Source organism: Haemorhous mexicanus, chromosome 20 (assembly GCF_027477595.1).
Source record: "Haemorhous mexicanus isolate bHaeMex1 chromosome 20, bHaeMex1.pri, whole genome shotgun sequence".
NCBI classification, from domain to species: Eukaryota; Metazoa; Chordata; class Aves; order Passeriformes; family Fringillidae; genus Haemorhous; species Haemorhous mexicanus.
This window is the reverse complement of record NC_082360.1, coordinates 3419388-3439603: the sequence shown is the minus strand read 5'-3', so window position 1 is coordinate 3439603 and position 20216 is coordinate 3419388. Positions and strand designations below refer to the sequence as shown.

At 49.0% G+C, this 20216-nt stretch overlaps 1 protein-coding gene across 2 annotated transcripts in view; it reads right to left on the bottom strand.

Moving 5' to 3' along the window:
- The window catches only part of SEPTIN9 (septin 9), a 151306-nt gene that overhangs the window by 112778 nt on the left and 18312 nt on the right, over positions 1-20216 (bottom strand). The window contains exon 2 of one of the 2 annotated variants that reach the window (XM_059863972.1): positions 12706-12762. The exons of the other annotated variant lie outside the window; for it this stretch is intronic. Coding sequence (XP_059719955.1) covers positions 12706-12762 — 57 coding nt within the window. The remainder of the gene's footprint in view (positions 1-12705; positions 12763-20216) is intronic. 2 annotated transcript variants of the gene reach the window in all.

Genomic DNA, 20216 nt, shown 5'->3' with positions numbered 1-20216 from the left:
TTTTGTCCTACAGATTGCCAGTTACAATGTCCCTTGCAAAACCACCACAGCTGCTGAAGGCTGAGGGGAAGTCAAGCACACCCAGATTTTAAGAAGAGCACAGAGAACTCTCTGCCCTGGCCAGCTCTGCCTTTTTGGGGTTCAAACCCCCCTGGGGCTAATTTTGGGGAAAGCCACAAGGACAGGGAGGATGCAGGAGCAACTTTAGGGAAACCACTGATATCTGCTGTAAAAACAAGCCCAAGTTCCATGTGCAAACAGTGCTGAGACACGGGGCAGGAGCCCTGCTCTGCTGCCAGCCTGTGCTCACAGGGCTGCCACGGGCTGCACACGTTTTCCCTCCCAGGTTTGGCCGTGGCAGCCTGCAGGAAGCACTGCCAGGTGCAGAGAAAGCAAGGAAGGAAATCACAAAAAAAGAAAGTTGAGCAAGCCCTGTGCCAGGCTCAGCTGAGCTTTCTCTGTCACACACCTCTGCCAGGCCAGGAGCTGCTCTCTGGGCATGGACACCGAGATGAGCAGGGACTGTGGCCATGGCACAGAGCCCAGGCAGCCAGGAGGGGGTCCAGGACTACTGCCACTGTCACAGCCCCAGCAGGGGCACAGACACCTGCAGGGGTTCAGGTAGAACACCTCACAGCCTCTCCAGGTTTATGCTGGGATTATGTTCCTGGGGCATTTCATCTGAGCTGTTTTCTTTCCTGCCTAGTTCAGTGCAGTCCCTCAGTCACAGCTGACCACTTCCACCTGTGGGAAATGGATTTGTAGAGAGTTTCTAGAGTTTTGATAGAAAGGTTAGATAGTGTGCATCTGTATGTAAATTTTGAGATAAGAAATGTTGATTTAGAAATGTTATAAAATAGGATAGATAGTGTTGAGAGAGAAATGGAGTTAGAAAAAAGTTTTAAAGGATAGTTTTGTAAATAAGATATTTTAGAGAAATAGAATTATGAAAGATGTAGTGAGGTTTACAAAGAGTAGTTTCAGGTGATTAGTTTTAAGGTATTAATAGAATAGTGTAGTAAAAGGTTGATAGGTTAAGAAACATTTAGAGTGTTTTGTAATTAGGAAATAGGTGGGTTTTAACAACTCTCTACAAATCCATTTCCCACACCACCACGCTTTAGCACATCAGGCAGGCATCACCCCACAGCCCCAGCCCTGAGCTGGAGAGGATGAATGCTGCAAGCCCAGTCAGGGATCAGAGGTCCAGGCTGACTGGGAAAGCTGCAGGAAGCAGCCAGAGCAGCCAAAGACCTGCAGGGCCTGGAGAGGCAGGAAAATGGGGATTCAGCTGGTTCTTTTACAGGTTATCTCAGCTATCTCAGCTTACTGGATATCTGGGAGGAGAGCACAGGGGGAGGACAGCGTGGCAGAGAGCAGCATTCCTAAATCAAATTATGTTTAGTGAAGCATTTTCACATGAGGAAATGCAGGTCCAATCAAGTGCTCCAACTCAATCAAGTGTTACTCCATTATATTCACTTTATGCTTTTACCCCCAGGCTGCCCTGAGCCAGCAATGAGAGCCTCTGAGCCTCCATGGACTTTTAGCTCTAAAAACCTTTATTTTACATTTTTATAAGCTTTGGTGATGGGAAAGAAAGGAAACCCTGGCTAAAACTGTCCTTTTCATTTGGGAAAAATTTAAAAGCAAACCAAGGAGCTGCTCCTCTTTCCAAGGGAGGCACTCACACTCTCAGGGCTGCTGCCCTGCTTTTTCCAGGTGTTTCTTTGCCTCCTCACTCCATCCCCTCTCCCAGCTGGGCACACAAGGAGCTGCCCTGCCCAGGCTGCAGCTCTCAGCTGCTCCACATGTGCTGCCAGGCACTGTTTTGCCACTCCCTGGCTATTTCTTACAAAAACCTCTATTTGCTCAACACAGGGGCACACAAATCACTCAGATCCTCCTGAGCTCCTCCTTTGCTGAGCCAGAGAGCCCACCCAGGGCACAAAGCTCATCACCACGCAGAGCTGGGGTGGCAGTGGCAGCAAGGGATGCTGTGACAGCAGCAGCAGCAGCAGCACATGGCCCCTCCTGCCCAGCCCCACACAGCCCCCTGGGATGGTGCCCACAGAGCTTCCTGTGGAGGGACTCATCTTTAAGGACAGTTCCCCTCCTCTGTGCTGGCTCTCAACCTCTCTGCCTGGAAGCCTCCAGCTGCTGGAAATCCCTGGCTGCTCCCCAGGCTCTCTGCTCGCTCTTTAACACTCCTGAGCTGAAGAATTAACAGCAGCTGGCAGGGCAGAGTGAGAGGAGAGGCAGGACTGGGCACTCCTCACCTTCCTGGGAGGGCAGAAGGAGTTTCAGATAAATATTAACTCTTCCACAATCCCCTGCTGATGTTTTCCTTCCTGAACCCCTCCCTCCCATTAGTTTTGCCCTCTTGACCCTCCTTGAGAGCCCCAAACAGGGGAGGCACTGCACACCTGAGCTCTGTGCTCATTCCCTGCTGGGGAAGGCAGAGCTCCATGGGGCACTGCTGAATTTGCTTCTCTGCTCAGGTGTGCAGAGGAGCAAATTCTGCTCTTCTGTTTCCATGGCACACTGCTTTGGTGCCACGTGTGACATGGAAACACAAGAGGTTTCAACTGTGTTTCCTGGGGAAGCCCATGGTACAAGAGGGACTCCTCTCTTCTTGATGAACTGAGAATTGATTATCTGAGGGGTGGTAACTTGATTGAGAATCCAAGGTTTTGTCTTACTGTGCTGTGTTGGAAATTCGGTGGGAGGAGGAGGAATGTTTTTGGAAGGTTTTCATTCTGAGTTCTGTGTACATGTTTCTGGGTGGCTCAGCTCAGCTCTGGGCTCCTCAGCATCAGAAAGACAAGGACTTGCTGAGAGAGTCCAGAGAAAACCTAAATTAGTTGGAGCCCCTCTGCTCTGGAGCCAGGCTGGGAGAGCTGGGAGTGCTCACCTGGAGAGGGAAAGGCTCCAGGGAGAGCTCAGAGCCTCCAGGAGAGCTGGAGAAGGACGGGGGACAAGGGATGGAGGGACAGGACACAGGGAGTGGCTTCCACTGCCAGAGGGCAGGGATGGATGGGCAGGGTTGGATGGGACACAGCTGGGGCTGGCAGGGGTGACAATGGACATATTTCTCTCTCTGGAGGACTCAGGATACTTTCCTCCATCCTTTGAAAGGGGAAAAGACAGACAAATGAGATAAACCCACACTGCACTGGCACTGCTCTCCCCTCTCTCTGCTGAGATGGTATTTTTTGTTAGGACTCAGATGTTTATTAGTTTTTATCTATGTTACAGTCTTTTAAACTGAGAGTTCTACAGGACTTTAATAAGCTAAAAATGGAGTCCTGTCTATCTTTCTACAAGGTTTTTTAATAATAAACTGTCCAAGTAAGAAATTGCACTTAAATTATTTTTACTTTTAGCTTAATAACTAACTACTCATGGCTCACAATGTGGACTTTTTTAACTAATCACACAATACTACCCAAACAGATGAAGAAGAAGGTGAAGGACTAGCCTCCACCCTAAAACTTCTACTTTGTTATATATATATTACTATATTTTAGACCCTTAAACTCTAAGTTTTTTACCCTGTGATATCACACATTTGTATTTAAACTCCACATCTATAATCTGAGTTCCATCGTTAAATTTTGGACGTCTTCTCCACGGCCTCAGGTCAAATGTACAGGAAGGGGTCAGTGCCTGTCAGCACAGAAAGTCTGAAATTCTCAGAGACCAGGGTCAGGCTCTCTTGGCAGGGCTCTCAAGGCTTCCTCCAGAGATGGCTGGTGCTGAGGTGAGAAATAACCTTGCTCGAGGCCTTCTGCTCCTGACCTGGGGAGCCACACTGCATTCCACATTTCCTATCCTCAGGGGAACCCTGTGGACCTTGTCAGCACTCATCAACACACCTGTGTCACACTCTAGGGCAGAAAATTGTTATCTTAAAACAGATAGCAGCTGAAGCCCCCAAACATCACAGAGCATTGAGCCCTGGCCATTCCAGAACCACGAAATGGGAATTAACTAAATGGGAATTCTGGGGGTTTTAAGGAGAATTCAGGTTCCTGCTGAATGGCAAGTGAGTGCTGTGGCAGTCATTGTTTTACAAATAAACAGCTGGGATGGCAGAGAAATTAAACAAGCTGATGATGGATTAATTAATTAAAGAAGTTGATGAGCTACCAGACCTTCTGGGAATGTCCATCCCAGGACATCAGAACATTTGGGGGGGTTCCAGGATACAGCATCCCACCTGAGGTGCTTCACTGCATTTATTGCATTTACCACCTTTATTGGGGTAAAAAACCAGAAACTGGGGTACAAATCCATGGCTGTTTTAGCTAAATGGGAATTCTGGGGATTTTAAGGACAATTCCTGTCTTGCTGAGTGGGAAGCAAGTGCTGTGGCAGTCATTGTTTTACAAATAGGCAGCTGGAATGGCAGAGAAATTATACAAGTTGATGATGGATTAATTAATTAAAGAAGTTGATGAGCTTCTGGGAATGTCCATCCCAGGACATCAGCACACTTGGGGGTGTTCCAGGACACAGCATCCCACCTGAGGTGCTTCACTGCATTTATTGTGGCCACTTTTATTGGGGTAAAAAACCAGAAACTGAGGCACATTCCTGAACCCCTGATTTCTATTTCACTGTCTGCTTTCCTCACAGCAGAGCTCACAGAGCCAGGTGCTGTGGGAAAAGCAGGGAGATCTCCCTCCTCACCCTCTGGGGGCTCAGTGGGACAGGCTGGAGATGGACCAGAGGAGTTCCAAGGGAACAGGAGGAGCAGCCAGGGCTCAGCACATCCCCTCAGCAGCACAGAGCCCAGGGCCCTGAGCACCAGAACCTCCCGGCTGTGCACTCAGGCACTCCCTGTGAGGAACACCCAGCTCTGCTGGGAGCACGTGGGAGCCCCACAGGACCCTGCCAGGCAGCTCAGAGCCCACGTGCAGAGTTACACAAGTCCCTGTGTGTGTGTCCCTGCAGGAGCCAGGCACCTGAGCTGGGAGCAGCCTCATTGCTTTAACTTCTTGCTGCCCAGAGCTGGGATCACCTGCAGAGCTGTGCCTGGCTGGTGGAGCCCTGGTCGTGCAATTGGTCACAAATATCAGGCAGTGTTTTGTGTTTTTGATTGATTCTTGTTTGAATCTTCCCAGCCTAAATGAATATTAGACTGTAGAATTGGTGGAAGACCCGAGCAGGTATGGGCAGGGAGAGTTAGCAAAGTGTGACTTCAGGACTTAAATAGGAAAATATTATGTCTAAATTACTTCTAATTGCTGTTTGAAAGTCACATGTATCCTCTCTCAAAGAGAATGTGAGAAAAGCACTGTGTAACTCTTTAGAATCAGAATTTCAGACTTTCTGTGCTGACAGGCACTGACCCCTTCCTGTACATTTGACCTGAGGCCATGGAGAAGACGTCCAAAATTGAATGATGGAACTAAGATTATAGATGTGGAGTCTAAATACAAATGTGTGATATCACAGGGTAAAAAACTTAGAGTTTAAGGGTCTAAAATATAGTAATATATATATAACAAAGTAGAAGTTTTAGGGTAGAGGCTGGTCCATCTTCTTCACCTTCTTCTCCGTGGGTTTGTGTGGTTTTGTGTAATTGGATGAAAAAGTCCCCATTGCCAGTCATGAGCAGTTAGTTATTAAATTAAAAGTAAAAATAATTTAAGTGCCATTTCTTAATTAGACAGTTTATCATTAAAAAATCTTTGTAGAAAGAGAGACAGGACTCCATTTTTAGCTTATTGAAGTATAGAACTCACAGTAGATACTCCCAGTGTATAATATAGATAAAAACTAATAAACATCTGAGTCCCAACAAAAAATACCATCTCACACATTTAATCCTCACCTCAACAAAAAAGAAACAAAACCTCCACAGCTGGTGGCCAAGCTGCACCCTCTGCTGCTCTGCCCTGGTGAGGAGAAGGGCCATGTGCGATGGAGGGACACGTGTCAAGGCAGGGTTTGTCCCCAGGGAGCCCGAGGGGAGCGTGGGGACACTCTGCCAGGAGAGCTGCACAGCTGGGGTGAGGGTTTGGTGCCTCAAACAAAGGGGAATAGAGAGAGGCTGCCCGAAGAAATTCCTATGACCTCATCTAAGGACACATCCAGAGCCATGAGGCTGCAACCACAGGCTCCAGTTAACCCCTCAGCTGCCCCAGCACAGCAAAAGGCACCTCTGTGCTACACACACAGAACTGGGGCTGGAAAGGAGCTCCAAGGGTTCACTGAGCCCAACCATTAACCCAGCAATGCTGTGTTCACCACCAAACCATGTCCTGAGTGCCACACCCACACGACTTCTGAGCATTTCCAGGGATGGTAATTCCACACTTCCTTGGGCAGCCTGTCCCAGTGCCAGACCACCCTCTCAGGGAGGAAATTGTTCCTGATGTCTAATCTAAACCACCCCTGGTGCAGCTTGAGGACCTTTCACACACCAAGGAGATGCTGACACCACAGTGCTCATTGTGCATCCCCCAGCTTCCAGCTGGACCTGGGGTGCTGCACTCCCACCTGGAGCCCAGGATGCCAGCAGGAAGCTTCCAGACAAGTGCAGGAGGAGCTGAAGGGCTGCACCAAGGTCCACAGGAGGTTGCCAAGCCCAGTTTGCCACCCTGGCACGTGCAGGGCTGTGCTGTGAGTGGCAGAGCTGCAGATGTGTGACAGTTGTGACAGCACTCCCCTGAGGACAAACTCCCCACACACACACCTAATGGTTTTTATAGCACTGTTATGTAACAGCCATCATGCACGCTCCAGTGGGGAGCCCCTGGCTCCTGACATTCCCTTTGTGTGTCTCTCTGCTCTGGTTAACCACCAGCCTCACAGAAACCAGTTTCTAGACTTGTCCTCTCTCAGACTCCAGGCACAAGGAGAGGAGATTCTCCTCAGGGCAAGGTACAAAGTCAAGGGATGGAAACAGCAAGATCTGTTGTCATATCTACCATGAATTCTGAGCGATCCAAATTAGTGGACCCTGCTGAAATCCTGCTGTCCCTGTTAAAGCAGTGATGCCAATTTAAACTCTGCCCACAGCTATGTGTGCTCAGCTCTTCCACCCACCTGGCCTCACATCTTTCCATTTCAGTGCCCATGGGGAAGGATCCCTGGACTCACAGGCAGTGCTAAGGGCACAGCTTTCAGGTTCTCTGCTACATTATTTTCCCCAGCTATGAAATAGGAACATCAATAGCTATTAAAGGGAAAAAAACCAAAAACAAATAAAACAAGAATTATCTGTGCCCATCTGGTTGAAATTCACAAGTAAGGCTATATTATTTTCATTTTAGTTAATCCCAGGTACCAAAGACCTCTGGGGTGCCCTGCACAGTGTGGCAGTGCAGTGGCAGTGGGGTCAGTGGGGTCCTAGAGCTCATGCCCTGAGCAGAAGCTCACAGGATCAAACCACAATCTGCACCCTTGAACCACCTCACTTCTCCTGCATTCCCAGCCCCACTGTGGCTTCTGGCCCAGCTACCTGGGCTACCATCCACATGATGGGTGAACAAGGGGCTTGAGCTGGTGCAAACAACATCTGGGTGGGAGTCCCTCCCCTGTCTACCCAGGAGAAGCAGTTAGACAGTACAAAACAAGCAAAGGTCCCAGTGAGTGCCCCTTTCTAACACAGCCCAGAGCTGGCCTTGACTTCCTGCCTCTCCAAATTATGCCCTGTACTTCCAAAAAGCACCAGGACAAGTTGTGGCTGATCCTCAGCCAGCTGCTGACGAGGCAGCAGCAGGGCTGTGCTCTCTCTTTTTGGGTGGAAAAGCCCTGCCTGCCCTGCCCTGGCAGGCTGCCCCTGCTGCAGGCAGTGTCACAGCCACACAAAGGCTGTGAAACAGGAAAGCTGAGGCACCTGCTCCCCTCCCAGCCCTTTGGGAGCTCTCTGAACAAAGCACCTGAGGCACAAATAGCACAGGGCCAGAGCAGTGCTGCTGAAACACAGCTGGAAGGCATGGTCCCCTCTGCCTTCACCTACACGGGGAAAATATGCTGGCTTAGCTAAATCACCAAACTCTGCCTTTTCATGGACCCTCTCCTTGTGTTACCCTTGCCAGGGAAGTTCCTTCCTCTTTAGCAAAAACTGAGTTGTAGGCTGGAAACAAATCAAAGTGGAGCACAGCTGGCTGCCCGAGAGGAACACGATCCCTGTTCCTTCCACTCCAACTGCTCTGGGCTCTTTTCTGGCTGACTTGTGAACACACCACTGCTCCACACGGCAAATGTCAGCAAATATTTCTCTGCTTCAAATTCATCAGGTACAGTTGTAGGAAAATGAAGTGGGAGAAACTTCCCTGGCACGCCGTTCCTAACTGGTGCACTCAACACCTGCAGGGGTGGGACAGCATCCAGTGGGACCTGGATGGGCCCATGTGACCCTCAGGACGTCCAGCAGGGCCAAGGGCAGTGTCCTGAACCTGGGTCAGGGCATTCCCAAGCACAGCTGTCCTGGATTGCCAAGCAACTTGTATTCCATTTGCCATCTGTGTGGCAGCTGTCTTCTGTTCAGTGGGCAGTTTTCCTTATCTCTTCCACACCCAATCCTCTCTCAGGGGAGACACCTGCTGATAACAGGCCATTGAATGTCCCTGCATGGCTGATAAGAACTGCAGCATCCCATTGGGAGATGTGAGCCCAGGAGGAGGAGCCAAGCATTCCTACCTGGATATAATCTGAGATTCTGGAACACCAGCACAGCTTCTCCACTGGATTGCCCAGAGGAACAGCAGCTCTTCCAGCTGCCCTGGATCTCCAGAGGCAGACTGCACCCTTCTCCAGGATCCCTGCTCCAGCAGAACCACCCCTGGCACTGCAGGAGGGCTGCAGCCACAATTCCAGTGGCACTGCTGCCAGCACCCTGACCCACAGGGTGTCAGGCTGTGTTCTGGCTCTGTCAGTGTTGGTTTGGTTCACTGCATTCTTTATTTTATCTTTTTATTTTCTCCCCTAATAAAGAACTGTTATTCCTGCTCCCATATTTTTGCCTGAGAGCCCCTTAATTTAAAATTTATAGCAATTTGGAGGGAGGGGGATTACATTTTCCATTTCAGGGGAGGCTCCTGCCTTCCTTAGCAGAGACCTGGCTTTCCAAACCAGGACGACAGGCTGGGCAGAGAAGGGATCAAGACTGTTCCTTGGGAGGTTGAGGTGTTGGTTGAAGACTCCATAAAACCCAGCTAGGTGCTCTGCTGGCCCAGAAAGTCAAAGGTGTCCTGGGCTGCAGTGCAAGAACTGGGAGCAGCAGGTCAAGGGAGGGGATTCTGCCCCTCTGTTCCACTCTCCTGAGACCCCTTCCTGCAGAGCTGCCTCCAGCTCTGGGGCCATCAACACGACCAGGGTGTGAAGGGCAGGAGAGAGACCAGAGGAGGCCAGAGATGCTCCAGGGGCTGGAGTCCCTCTGCTCTGCAGAGAGCTGGGAGTGACCTGGAGGAGGCTCCAGAGAGAGCTCAGAGCTCCTCCCAGTGCCTGAAGGGGCTCCTGGAGAGCTGGAGAGGGACTTGAATCCCACCCAGGGGCTTACCTGGGACTGCACTGAGGTTTGAACCAAAGCAAACCCACAGCCCTGGAGCTGAGCACTGCTGGATGCCAGCACCACACAACCACTTCCAGAGGGACCAGGGAATCTGAGTGGCAGGATGAAGTCCCAAAAGAGGTCAGCATCAATTCTGCAGGTTCCTACCCTCACTGCACACCCCAAGGCAGCCTGTGGAGCTCTCTGGATCCCAGGAGCTGGTGGCTGTGGAAATGCACGTCACCCCTTTCTTTGTTTGGGGTGGCAAAGAGCCCAAAGCAACTGAGCCCCTCCTGCAACGCTTCACTTGCAACCACTGCTCAGTCATCCCAACCCCAATTTATCTTTTACAGGAATAAAAGCTTCTGGGTGCAAGGCCAGATGTGTAGAGGGGAAAATTTGGACCTGAAACAAGGGGAAATTGAGCTGCAGTTATATGGAGTCATAAATATTTACTGCAATGTAAACTGAAGGACTGAACTGCTCATTTGATTTTTTAACTTGAAAAAAAAAATTAAATTTACAAGGTCTCTCACCAGAAAAGTGGAAAAGTATATAATTAGAGTCTAAGGAAAACAAGCTTGAACAAATGTGCTGTGTCTGTCAATGTGGATTCCCATTCCCTACACCCTAGTTCCCTTTGGAGCTGCACCAATTCCCCCTTCTGTCCTGTCTGCACATGAGAGCAGGCGGTGCCAGGGCTGAGGCAGCAGCTTTGTTTGTGCATGTGCACAAGATAAACACACTCTGCAGCTCCAAACTGCCAGCTCTGCCTGTGCTGGTGGCCGAGTTTGGAAGCATCAGCTCAAAAATGCAGCTCAGCCCTCCTGGCCCCTTGCTGTCATGAACACAACAGTTTGTGTCACACAACACACCAAGACTCCCCAATAATCATCACTCAGTGCATTTTTGCTGCCACTTGACACCAGTTTGGGGTGCTCTGAATCCATAACTCCAGAATTTTGCTGCCAGTTGACACCAGTTTGGGGTGCTCTGAATCCATAATTCCAGAATTTTGCTGCCAGTTGACACCAGTTTGGGGTGCTCTGAATCCATAACTCCAGAATTTCGCTGCCAGTTGACACCAGTTTGGGGTGCTCTGAATCCATAATTCCATCCTCCCACTGACGATGGTGATGGCGCAAGGCTGTGCAGCTCCAGATGCCAGCAGCAGGACAGTGCCACAGCCCCTGCCACCCTCTCCTGTGCCACAAATAGCTGTCCCTGTGCTGGCCAGCAGTGCTCAGGAGGGCCAGGCAGGCAGTGTCCCAGCTCCCAGGGTGTCCAAGTGCACGTTCAAGCAGCCATCCGTGACTAATCCCCGTCCCACACGTGCTGAAGCACTGAAGTCACTGCTCCAGGAAGGCACACCCGGGGTGGCTTTGTGCTGCCACCCACGCCGAGGGAAGAGCTGGAAAGCACTGTTTTGATAAGTCCATCTGGGAGCTGAGGCAGGATGTGAGGGCTGAGAAGATGGATTGAAACAGCAAATCCAGCCTGGAGGGAGCAACTGGGTGGCAGAGAGACCAAGGGGACAGGAGAGGATGAAAGCTGAACTAAGGGTGCTGAGGAGGTGAGTGGGGTTTGGGGAGGCACGGAGCAGAGAAAATGAGGCAGCAATAGTGAGGGGGGGTCATCCAGGCTGGAATTAGTTGGTCTTTAAGGCCCCTTGTCACATTCACATTTTCTGAAAAATCCCTTCACCCAGGATTTTTCTCCTGGGAAGCTGAGGAGCCTCAGAGAAAAGAAAAACAATTCTTAACTCATTTGCTTCTCCTGTGTTGTGCTCATGTGGAATGTGTTTGGAGATTGTTTACCCACAGGTGATTGTTCCATTGCATTCTGCTGGGAGTTGTTTTCACTCTTTGGCCAATCAGGGCCAAGCTGTGTTGGGACTCTGGAAAGAGTCACCAGTTTTCATTATTAGCTTTTTAACATTGTGTAAGTATCCTTTCTGTATTCTTTAGTATAGTATTCTTTAATAAAATATAGTATCATCAAGTAATAAATTAGCCTTCTGAGCACATGGAGACAGATTCATCATTCCTCCCTTCATCAGGGCTCCCTGTGAATCCAATAGTCTCTTCCAACCCAAACCATTCCAGGACTCTCACAGGCAGTGCTCAAGGTACAGCTTTCAGGTTCTCTGCTGCTCCATTTTCCCCAGCTATGAAATAGGAACACCAATAACTTCTAAAGGGAAAAACCAAATATGACAAGAGTTGTCTGTGCCCATCTTGTTGAAATTCACAGGTAGGACTGTAATTACCACAGGATTGAGTTGTCAGAGAAGGAAACACAAAAGAAGATCTCAGTGGCAGCAAAGCACCTGCTAATGAAGAATAATGTCTGGGATGTAGAAAGCACCTCGATATGGACACACACTGCGCCCCACAGGGGTTTGAACCAGGGAGCAGCACAGGCTCCTCAGAGGGGCTGATAGAGCCAGCAAAAGGGGCTACCAGCAGGAAAAGCCCAGATCTGGGCTGCCTCAGCCTCCCTGGGAGTATTTTAGATGAGAACAGTGACTTTTTCACTTGCAGACAACCCCAGGGGCAGCCCCAGCACGTGGCACACACAAACAGAGCACACAGCCTCAGGTACTCCCAAGCCCTGGGAATTCTGCTGCTGCTTTCCTGAGGCTGGGAAACACCTTCTGCAAGAAAAACAAATCCTCCCACCTGCTTCCTTCTGAATCAGAAGCAGCTTCCAAAACATTAAGCTGCAATTAGAGCTGCAAATTTAGCCACAAGCACTTATAATCCATAAATCTGCACATCCAATGAAAAGCAACAGCTAAGGAGAGTCCAAAAGAGCTACTAATGACTAAAGTGGATTTCAACCACAGGCCATTCCTGCTTCCTGTTGCCCTGTGTTGAATTGGGTTGGAGCTTGGTAATTATTGTCTCTGGATCCATTATACAGTAAGGAATATTTTATGTTCTTTCTATTTTCATAGTTTGTTGAGGCTTTTAAAAACATACATTAAAAAAAAAAAAAATATATATATATACCTCACTTTTTTTCTTTCTCCATCATAGAAAGCTCTGCATTTATCAGCAGCAAGATTTGCCTTTCAAACCATGACAGAAAATAAGAATTCTGAGTGTCACCTCCTGCATTCCCTATTTTTCCTTTTTTTTTTTTTTTTTTTAATTGGATGAGGAGGTTTCAAAGGGAGAAATTCACACACTTACTCGGGCTTGTCTGGTCGCTGAGCCTCCGAAGTCTCCCGCTGGAGGTCCGGGTGATTCCTAAAGCAAAAAGAAGGTTGGAATGAGGAGTCCACGTGAGCTACCTATTGGTAAAACAATGCTTGCCACAGCATCCACTTCCCACTCAGCAAGAACCTGAATTCTCCTTAAAACCCCCAGAATTCCCATTTAGTTAAATCACAGCCATGGATTTGTACCTCAGTTTCTGGTTTTTTACCCCAATAAAAGAGGTAAATGCAATAAATGCAGTGAAGCACCTCAGGTGGGATACTGTATCCTGGAATCCCCCTGAGGGTTCTTATGTCCTGGGATGGACATTCCCAGAAGGTCTGGTGGCTCCCCAGCCTCTGGGGGTCCTGCTGGAGGAGCAGGATGGGGTCCAGGATGGACACCAGCTCCAGGACAGGGTCCATCACCTCAGGCAGCAGAAGCTGGAGCTGCCAAGCCACAGGAGCTCCTCAGCTCATTCCAAACCCTGCCTCAGCACACAAAAACCTTGGGTCAGGGTTTCTACCTGCAAACACGTAAGAAACCCCCGGGATTTGAGGGTGGTGATGTCAGTCAATAACATTATTTAAATTGTCTTCTCACCATCTACCAGATCTGTTGGACAAGAAGCAAAGGGATTAAACCAGCATGAATTTAAGGTGCATTTAAAACAGCTCTAAACTGTGCTTTGTAATGGAGTCACAACCTTACAAACCTTGTCAGCTAGAAGACCGCATCATACAAGGAAAAAAATATTTAAAAAGAAATAGATATATATATATAGAAAAAAGGCAGGAAAACTTTCATACCAGTAAGGCCTGGGATAGAGGGAGGGAAGGGAAAAGAGCTGCCTGGCAGCTGGGGATGGAGAAAGCATTTCATGCTCGGAACGCTGTGCTTGTGTACATAAATTTATATTTTTATATATATATATATATATGCACATGTGTGTTTGCTCTGTCCCTTTCCTTTTCTAACAGAAAAAGCCTCTGTGCCTACAACGTGATGTGGTTGAACCACAGGGCTGCTCCTGGGAAAGGGCAGCACAGGAGAACCCATGGGCAGCACCACCCAGAGCCATCCCCCTCCTCGGAAAGAGCCCTTCCCTGCCCCCAGGGAGCCAAAAACAGAGCCAGGACTGTGCACCCCACACAGGAGCACCCAGCCTGTCTGCTCAGCAGCTTTACCTGCATTGCAACTGGGCAGATTGGTGCTACACCCTTCAGCCAGCCTCACTTTCCATCACTGACAGCAGGACAAGGGCTGAAGCTTCTGGGAACTTGTGCATTTTAAATTTTAAACATATTTTTGTTATTAAACCCAGTCCCTGAATCTTTTTCTTCATTTTTTTCTCCTCTCTAAATGCCTACTGCTTTTTTGGACTCTAGCAAGAATGAAAAGCCCTATTTCCTCTGCTGAACAGAGGAACATTTTTAAACAGCTGAACAGATTTTTAAACAGCTCTTCTTGAGCCAGGCTGCAAGAGAAGTCACATCCCAGCTCTGCTCCATGCAGAGAGACACCACCTCTGAGTTCCCTGTGTGCACTAATTCCCAGTTCCTGAATCTTTTTAAAAATTATTTTCTCCTCTCTAAATGCCTACTGCTTTTTTGTATGCTAGCAAAGATTGAAAAGCCCTATTTCATTTGCTGAAATAGACTTTTAAACAGCTTTTCTTGAGCCAGGCTGCAAGAGCAGTCACATCCCAGCTCTGCTCTGTGCAGACGCAACACCTCTGAGTTCCCCGTGTGCAGGCAAGGTGCAGTGGTGAAATCCAGCTTTTAGAATGGCTCAAAAAGCAGAGAAAAGCACCCCTGATGGGTGGCAGGCTGAGGAATGCAGATCTGCAGCCATGCTGAGCTGGTTAGAGCAGCCTTTCATGTTCAAAGCCTCATTCAGTCTGCGGCGGGGCAGGACGGAAGCTGAACGAGGAGCTCACAAGCTTGGACAGGATCACATCTAGGAAATCAGCTTTATTCCCTTCAGCAGTGGAAAAACACACACAGGACTTGGAGCATCCAGCACAGCCATCAAAGCATCCATGCCCTGGCTGAGCCTGTGGCTTTCATCCCTTCTGAGGGTTTGTTTGTGTGCCCTGTCTCCCAGGTTTTCTCTGGGGAGCTGGAATTACCATTCTCACCCTTTTCTCAATGAGCTGAGTTGATTTGTTCTGGGTTGGAAGCAGAATTAGGAGGAGGTTTTTCTGACAGCTGTTGCTTCACTGCCTGTTAACAACATTAATAATACATAATAATGCTGTTCATCCCTTCTCAGACAAAGGGAAAATGAGGAGTAAACATGAAATTCATCCAGGCAGCCCAATACCTTTACAAAATCTAGAGAGAGGAGGGAGAGCTGCAGAGTCTGAGCCAAGCTTGCTATCAGTGATGCCCCACTGCCCCTCCAGAGGGAGGATCCAGACACAGTCCTGGAAAGCAGATAAACAGCAGGAAAAGCTGGCAGCCTGGCAATAAAATAAAATCAATAACGAGAAAGCAACAGCTAAAAATATGCAGCTATGGACACACTGCCAAGAAGCCAGGGAGGGGGCAGGAGCAGAGAGCATCAGCTGCTGAGCCTGTTCTGGGGTTACCTCTATTTATAGCCTGGGAGCAGCAGTTTGAGCCCCACGCTGGAGCTGTGAAATGAAAATGAAAGATTTCTAGTGCAGACACAGTGTCTGTGAGCCCTCCCTCAGCGCCTGCAAAGGCCCTCAAGCCACGCTGGAAAGGCACCGGAGCACACTGGACTGAGGAGCACAGTGCAATGTGCTTTATTTAGCTGAAATTGGGAACTCTCCCCCTCGTTCCCACCAGGAGGAATTCAGAAGGGAAGAACCCAACAGTTAAAAATCAGTCAGGCCAAGATTGGCTCATTCAGCCCCGCGGATGTGCCTCAGCAGGACAAAGTCCAGCTCAGCCCCACCTTGGCTCACTACTGAGCGAGTTTTTTTTCCCATTTTATAATCAATGACTAATTTCCTTCAGATCCACTGGCCCAGCAGAAAGGCAGCAGCACCCAAAACCTCTGGGCTTCTCTGGGGTCTTCTTCACGACTGGCAAAGCCCAGAATGGCCCCTGTGATCGTGTCAGTGCCAGGCTCACTTTTAAATTGCTCCCTCCAGACAATACTGGACCAGGTTTTCTACTGTTTCACGCTTCTTGCAGCTGCTGATGTAACACAATGGATGTAAAGCGTGGCATTCACATTTTCTGAAAAAATCCCTTCACCCAGGATTTTTCTCCTGGGAAGCTGAGAAGCCTCAGAGAAAAAGGAAAACAATAATTATCTGATTTGCTTCTCTTGTGTTGTGCTCATGTGGAATGTGTTTGGAGATTGTTCACCCACAGGTGATTGTTCCATTGCATTCTGCTGTGAGTTGTTTTCACTCTTTGGCCAGTCAGGGCCAGGCTGTGTCAGGACTCTGAAGAGAGTCACCAGTTTTCATTATTGTCTTTTTAGCATTGTGTAATTATCCTTCCTGTATAGTTTAGCACAGTATTCTTTAATATAATATAGTATCATCAAGTAATAAATTGGCCTTCTGAGAACATGGAGACAGATTCATCATTCCTCCCTGCCACAGGGGTCCCTGCAGATCCAATAGTAAAGCATCCCAGTATGGAAATGGGAGCACCTTCTGGGTGCTCACCCTGCTGCAGGGGATGGAATCCAGGTTGTCTGGAGAAATCTCCAGTGAGACTTTTCTAGCTGAGTTGGCTGAATCTGCACCTAGAGCTAACCAGGGAATTGCCAGAGATGTTCATTTCCAATAAAGTCAATGTATATTCAAAACACAGCAGAGGTTTTGGATGATACACACCAAACCTTCTGGGTACATGTGTAGGAATGTGCCCTCTGTTGACAGAGTGACCAAATTATCCTTTGTCTCCTTAAAAAGGCAAAAAGCCCAGAAGTTTCTCTCCTCAATTTGGTAAAAAAACACCTCATGAAACCTTTGGGACTTCACCTCAAACCTAGAGCTACCCAATTGGACAGAGGCCAAAAAGTCCTGCCTAAGCAATTCACTAGAAAAAGAAAAGAACAAAGGAAATAATCGCTTTTGTGGGATGTTTTTAGCAGGAGAAGAACCTCTTGCCCCTGGCTCAGTTTTTCTCTGTAAGAGCTTTGTTAGTTTGCCTTTTATTAGAACCTCTCTGTTTCCAGCACTACCTCAGAAGCCATCCTGCTGATTTTATGCCATTTGGGGTAGGTGGGCTACCTCAGGTGTGATAGGTTCTCTGAGAGCTCATAGACCTGGCTGAGGGAAAAAACCCACCACAGATGTACCAGTGAAGAGAGCCCACATGAGACTGATTTTGTCCTCACTGTAGGCCATCCATGCTGCTACACTGCCATGATGTAAAACCCAAAAGGACAAGTGAGCAGTTCCCATTATCAACAGAAACCACGCAGAGAGGACAAACAATGGGGGATGCAGCTCAGGAACTCACTCTCTCTACACAGTCCAGTAAAAACCCAAACCAAACAAACAAAAGAACCCAAGCCAAACAAAGGTGGTGATGGAAAGGGATGGGCCAAACCAGCAGGAGCCATCCCACACTGTGCTGGAGCCAGCAAAGCAGCACCAGCTCATCTGAGCAGCCAGCGTGACCCTTGCTTCTGTGACATGTATTGACTGCAGGGTCTGAGCTCAGATAATTCAGCTTCCTTCTGCACCAGAACAGCACTGCAGGGTGTCCCCACAGCACTGGAGATGTCTCCATCCAAAACAGAGCTGCTCTGGACATATCCACACGGCTCCTGGCTTCCTGGGGTGTACAGCTCCAGGAAAATCACGGAGCCACCTCGGGATGGTTCCAGCTCTGGAGTGGTGAGGGCTCCTCAGCAGAACAACTCTTCAGAGGGGTCACAGCCCCTGCACACCAGCAGCAGTTTTTGGAGCACAGGCTGGCAGGGTTGATTCCCCCCAGGGCAGGACCTGCAGCCCCTGTGCACTGCAGACACCCAGCCCCACCTCCTCCACCCCGTCTTGCCCTCTGTCATACCCCCAGGCCCTCCTGCTGTCACCTAGGAGCACATAGGGGACAGCAGGGGTGTCACTGCCCTGCCCAGGTACCAATGCAGACTGCTGGGACAGGGCTCTCCACTCTTTGTCCATTGTGCAGGTCCATCTCAACACTCCCAGACCTCTCAGGGTGTGCAATCCCTCTCTTTGTGCCCATGGCACAGGTCCCATCCAGAGAGTGGGCAGTGAATTTCCTTCACTGACAGCTGCAGCTCACCCTTCTCCACCCAGACAGGCTCTTAAAGCTGCAGGGATAAAAAAGAGTGACTGGAGAAGACCTGGAGCTGTGAACAGGAGGAAATCCCACCCATGGGTTGATCCCCACTGCACAATCACTGCCTCCATGGCTCCTCCAACGCTGCAGCTGCTGAGCTGCAGAGCTCCAGTGCTGACACAGGACATCTCCTCTGGAGGCAGAGCCTGCACATGGGGGTGTCACTGGAGACAGCTGGGGACACAGGGGCTCAGGGGGCTGCAAGAGAGGGACATCTGGGTGCAGATTAGCAAAGGAAGAAGAATCTCTGTGGCTCCGAGTCCAGTGAACCACACAATTACAGCTCCTCTTCCATTAGCTTGAAATCCACTTGCAACATTAACCTCAAAAGGAATACAGTTTAAAAAAAAAAGGAAAAAATTCATGTTCATTTCCAATACTAATCAGAAACATGCACTGAAGAATAAAAGACACTTTTCCAGATTCTGTGTAACAGAAACTCTTTACAAAGGAGCTGAGCACAGCTAGAAAAATAATAAAAAAAAAAAACCTTCAGCCCTAGTGCATGGTTTCATTCTGGATCAAATATCTCTGGCAGCAAACTGAGCTTTCACCAGGATGGAGAGATGCTGGAGGGATGGAGGGAGGGATGTTGGAGGGATGGAGGGAGGGATGTTGGAGGGATGGAGGGAGGGATGTTGGAGGGATGGAGGGAGGGATGGAGGGAGGGATGTTGGAGGGATGGAGGGAGGGATGGAGGGAGGGATGTTGGAGGGATGGAGGGAGGGATGGATGTTGGAGGGATGGAGGGAGGGATGGATGTTGGAGGGATGGAGGGAGGGATGGATGTTGGAGGGATGGAGGGAGGGATGGATGTTGGAGGGATGGAGGGAGGGATGCTGGAGGAAAGGATGTTGGAAGGATGGAGAGAGGGATGCTGGCGGGGTGGATGGAAGGATGGAGGGAGGGATGATGCTAGGATAGAGGGAGGGATGCTGGAGGGAGGGATGGAGGGATGCTGCGGCCAAAGGGCACTGATTGCAGACTCAGGAGTTCTCCACTACCTTCTCCAACACAGCCTAGATGTACCAACAAGCTGTGTCCAGGTCCAAGGCTGAGCATAGACAGCCTAAAACACCAATTTCCCTCTCATGGGAGCTGGAGCCACGCAACCCAGCTCACCAGCACACAGAGCCATGAGTTCACACTTAAAAAGAACCCACCCTGAGGCTGGAGCTCAAATCACCCTCAAGGAAACCACAGGAAAACTGGCATTAGCAAGATGCATCTATTCCTACCACAACACTCTACTTCAGCAGGTGCCAAAAGCATTCTAACACTAAAAACATGTTCCAAAAGCTTGTGCTGATGAGAAGAGGCAGCAAGACCCAGGCCTCAGTTTTTGCAGTGTTAGAAAGGCTGCCCCAGGGCCAGCAGTGGTCTGGCCACAGCAAGGAGCTGTCAGGTGGAAGGACCAGCCCTGCACATGGGGGTAGAGGGTGACAGGGGACACAGCACTTCAACCTTGGCTCAAATGTAGGATTTGATTCAAATAGTTAACTCAAATTAAACTGCAGTAACTCTCAGGAAATCAATTTTTGCATCCATAAAGCTTAAGGCCAGAAAACTGCCTTGGCTGACCCACAAACCCCAGAGCACACACTTCTGTCTGGTCAGTGGATTCAAGCTCGTGCTTGAAATAAGTCTTGGCTTTTTGGAGACATCCAATTTCAGTGTCAAGACTAAAACATTGGAGTGATTTCAAGTGCTTTGGCAAGTTGTTCAAGAGCTAAAATGGCCTTCAAACAATACAGAGACTCCCCCTTCTCCCTATGAGTTTATTCTGAGGTGAGTAAGCTCAGTCCTCAGATATTCACTTCATGGAAATAACAAGATCATTTCACCACCCCTCCTGATCATCTGTTCTTTACCGACCACAAATTCCTCACAGCTGATACTCGTTCAGAGATAGGCTGGACAATCATGAAAGCACTAAAAAAAAAATTAGCACAAGCAGTTTTTCATACCAAAAAAGTGTGTTAGTCATCATCTGTGATCCTTCTGGTTGGAGTGTTCCAGTAATCTGGGCAAAGGTGCCACGTCACCACAGCTGATGACTTGTGCAGATGAATATTCACACCACCAATGTCCACACAAATTGGAAGAAGACTGCAGAAATGGGTCTTTTATATGTGCTGTCAGCTCTTCTGGCTTAGGGGATTATTTCACTTAGCAGCAGGAGGAAAGGGAAAAAGGTTTACA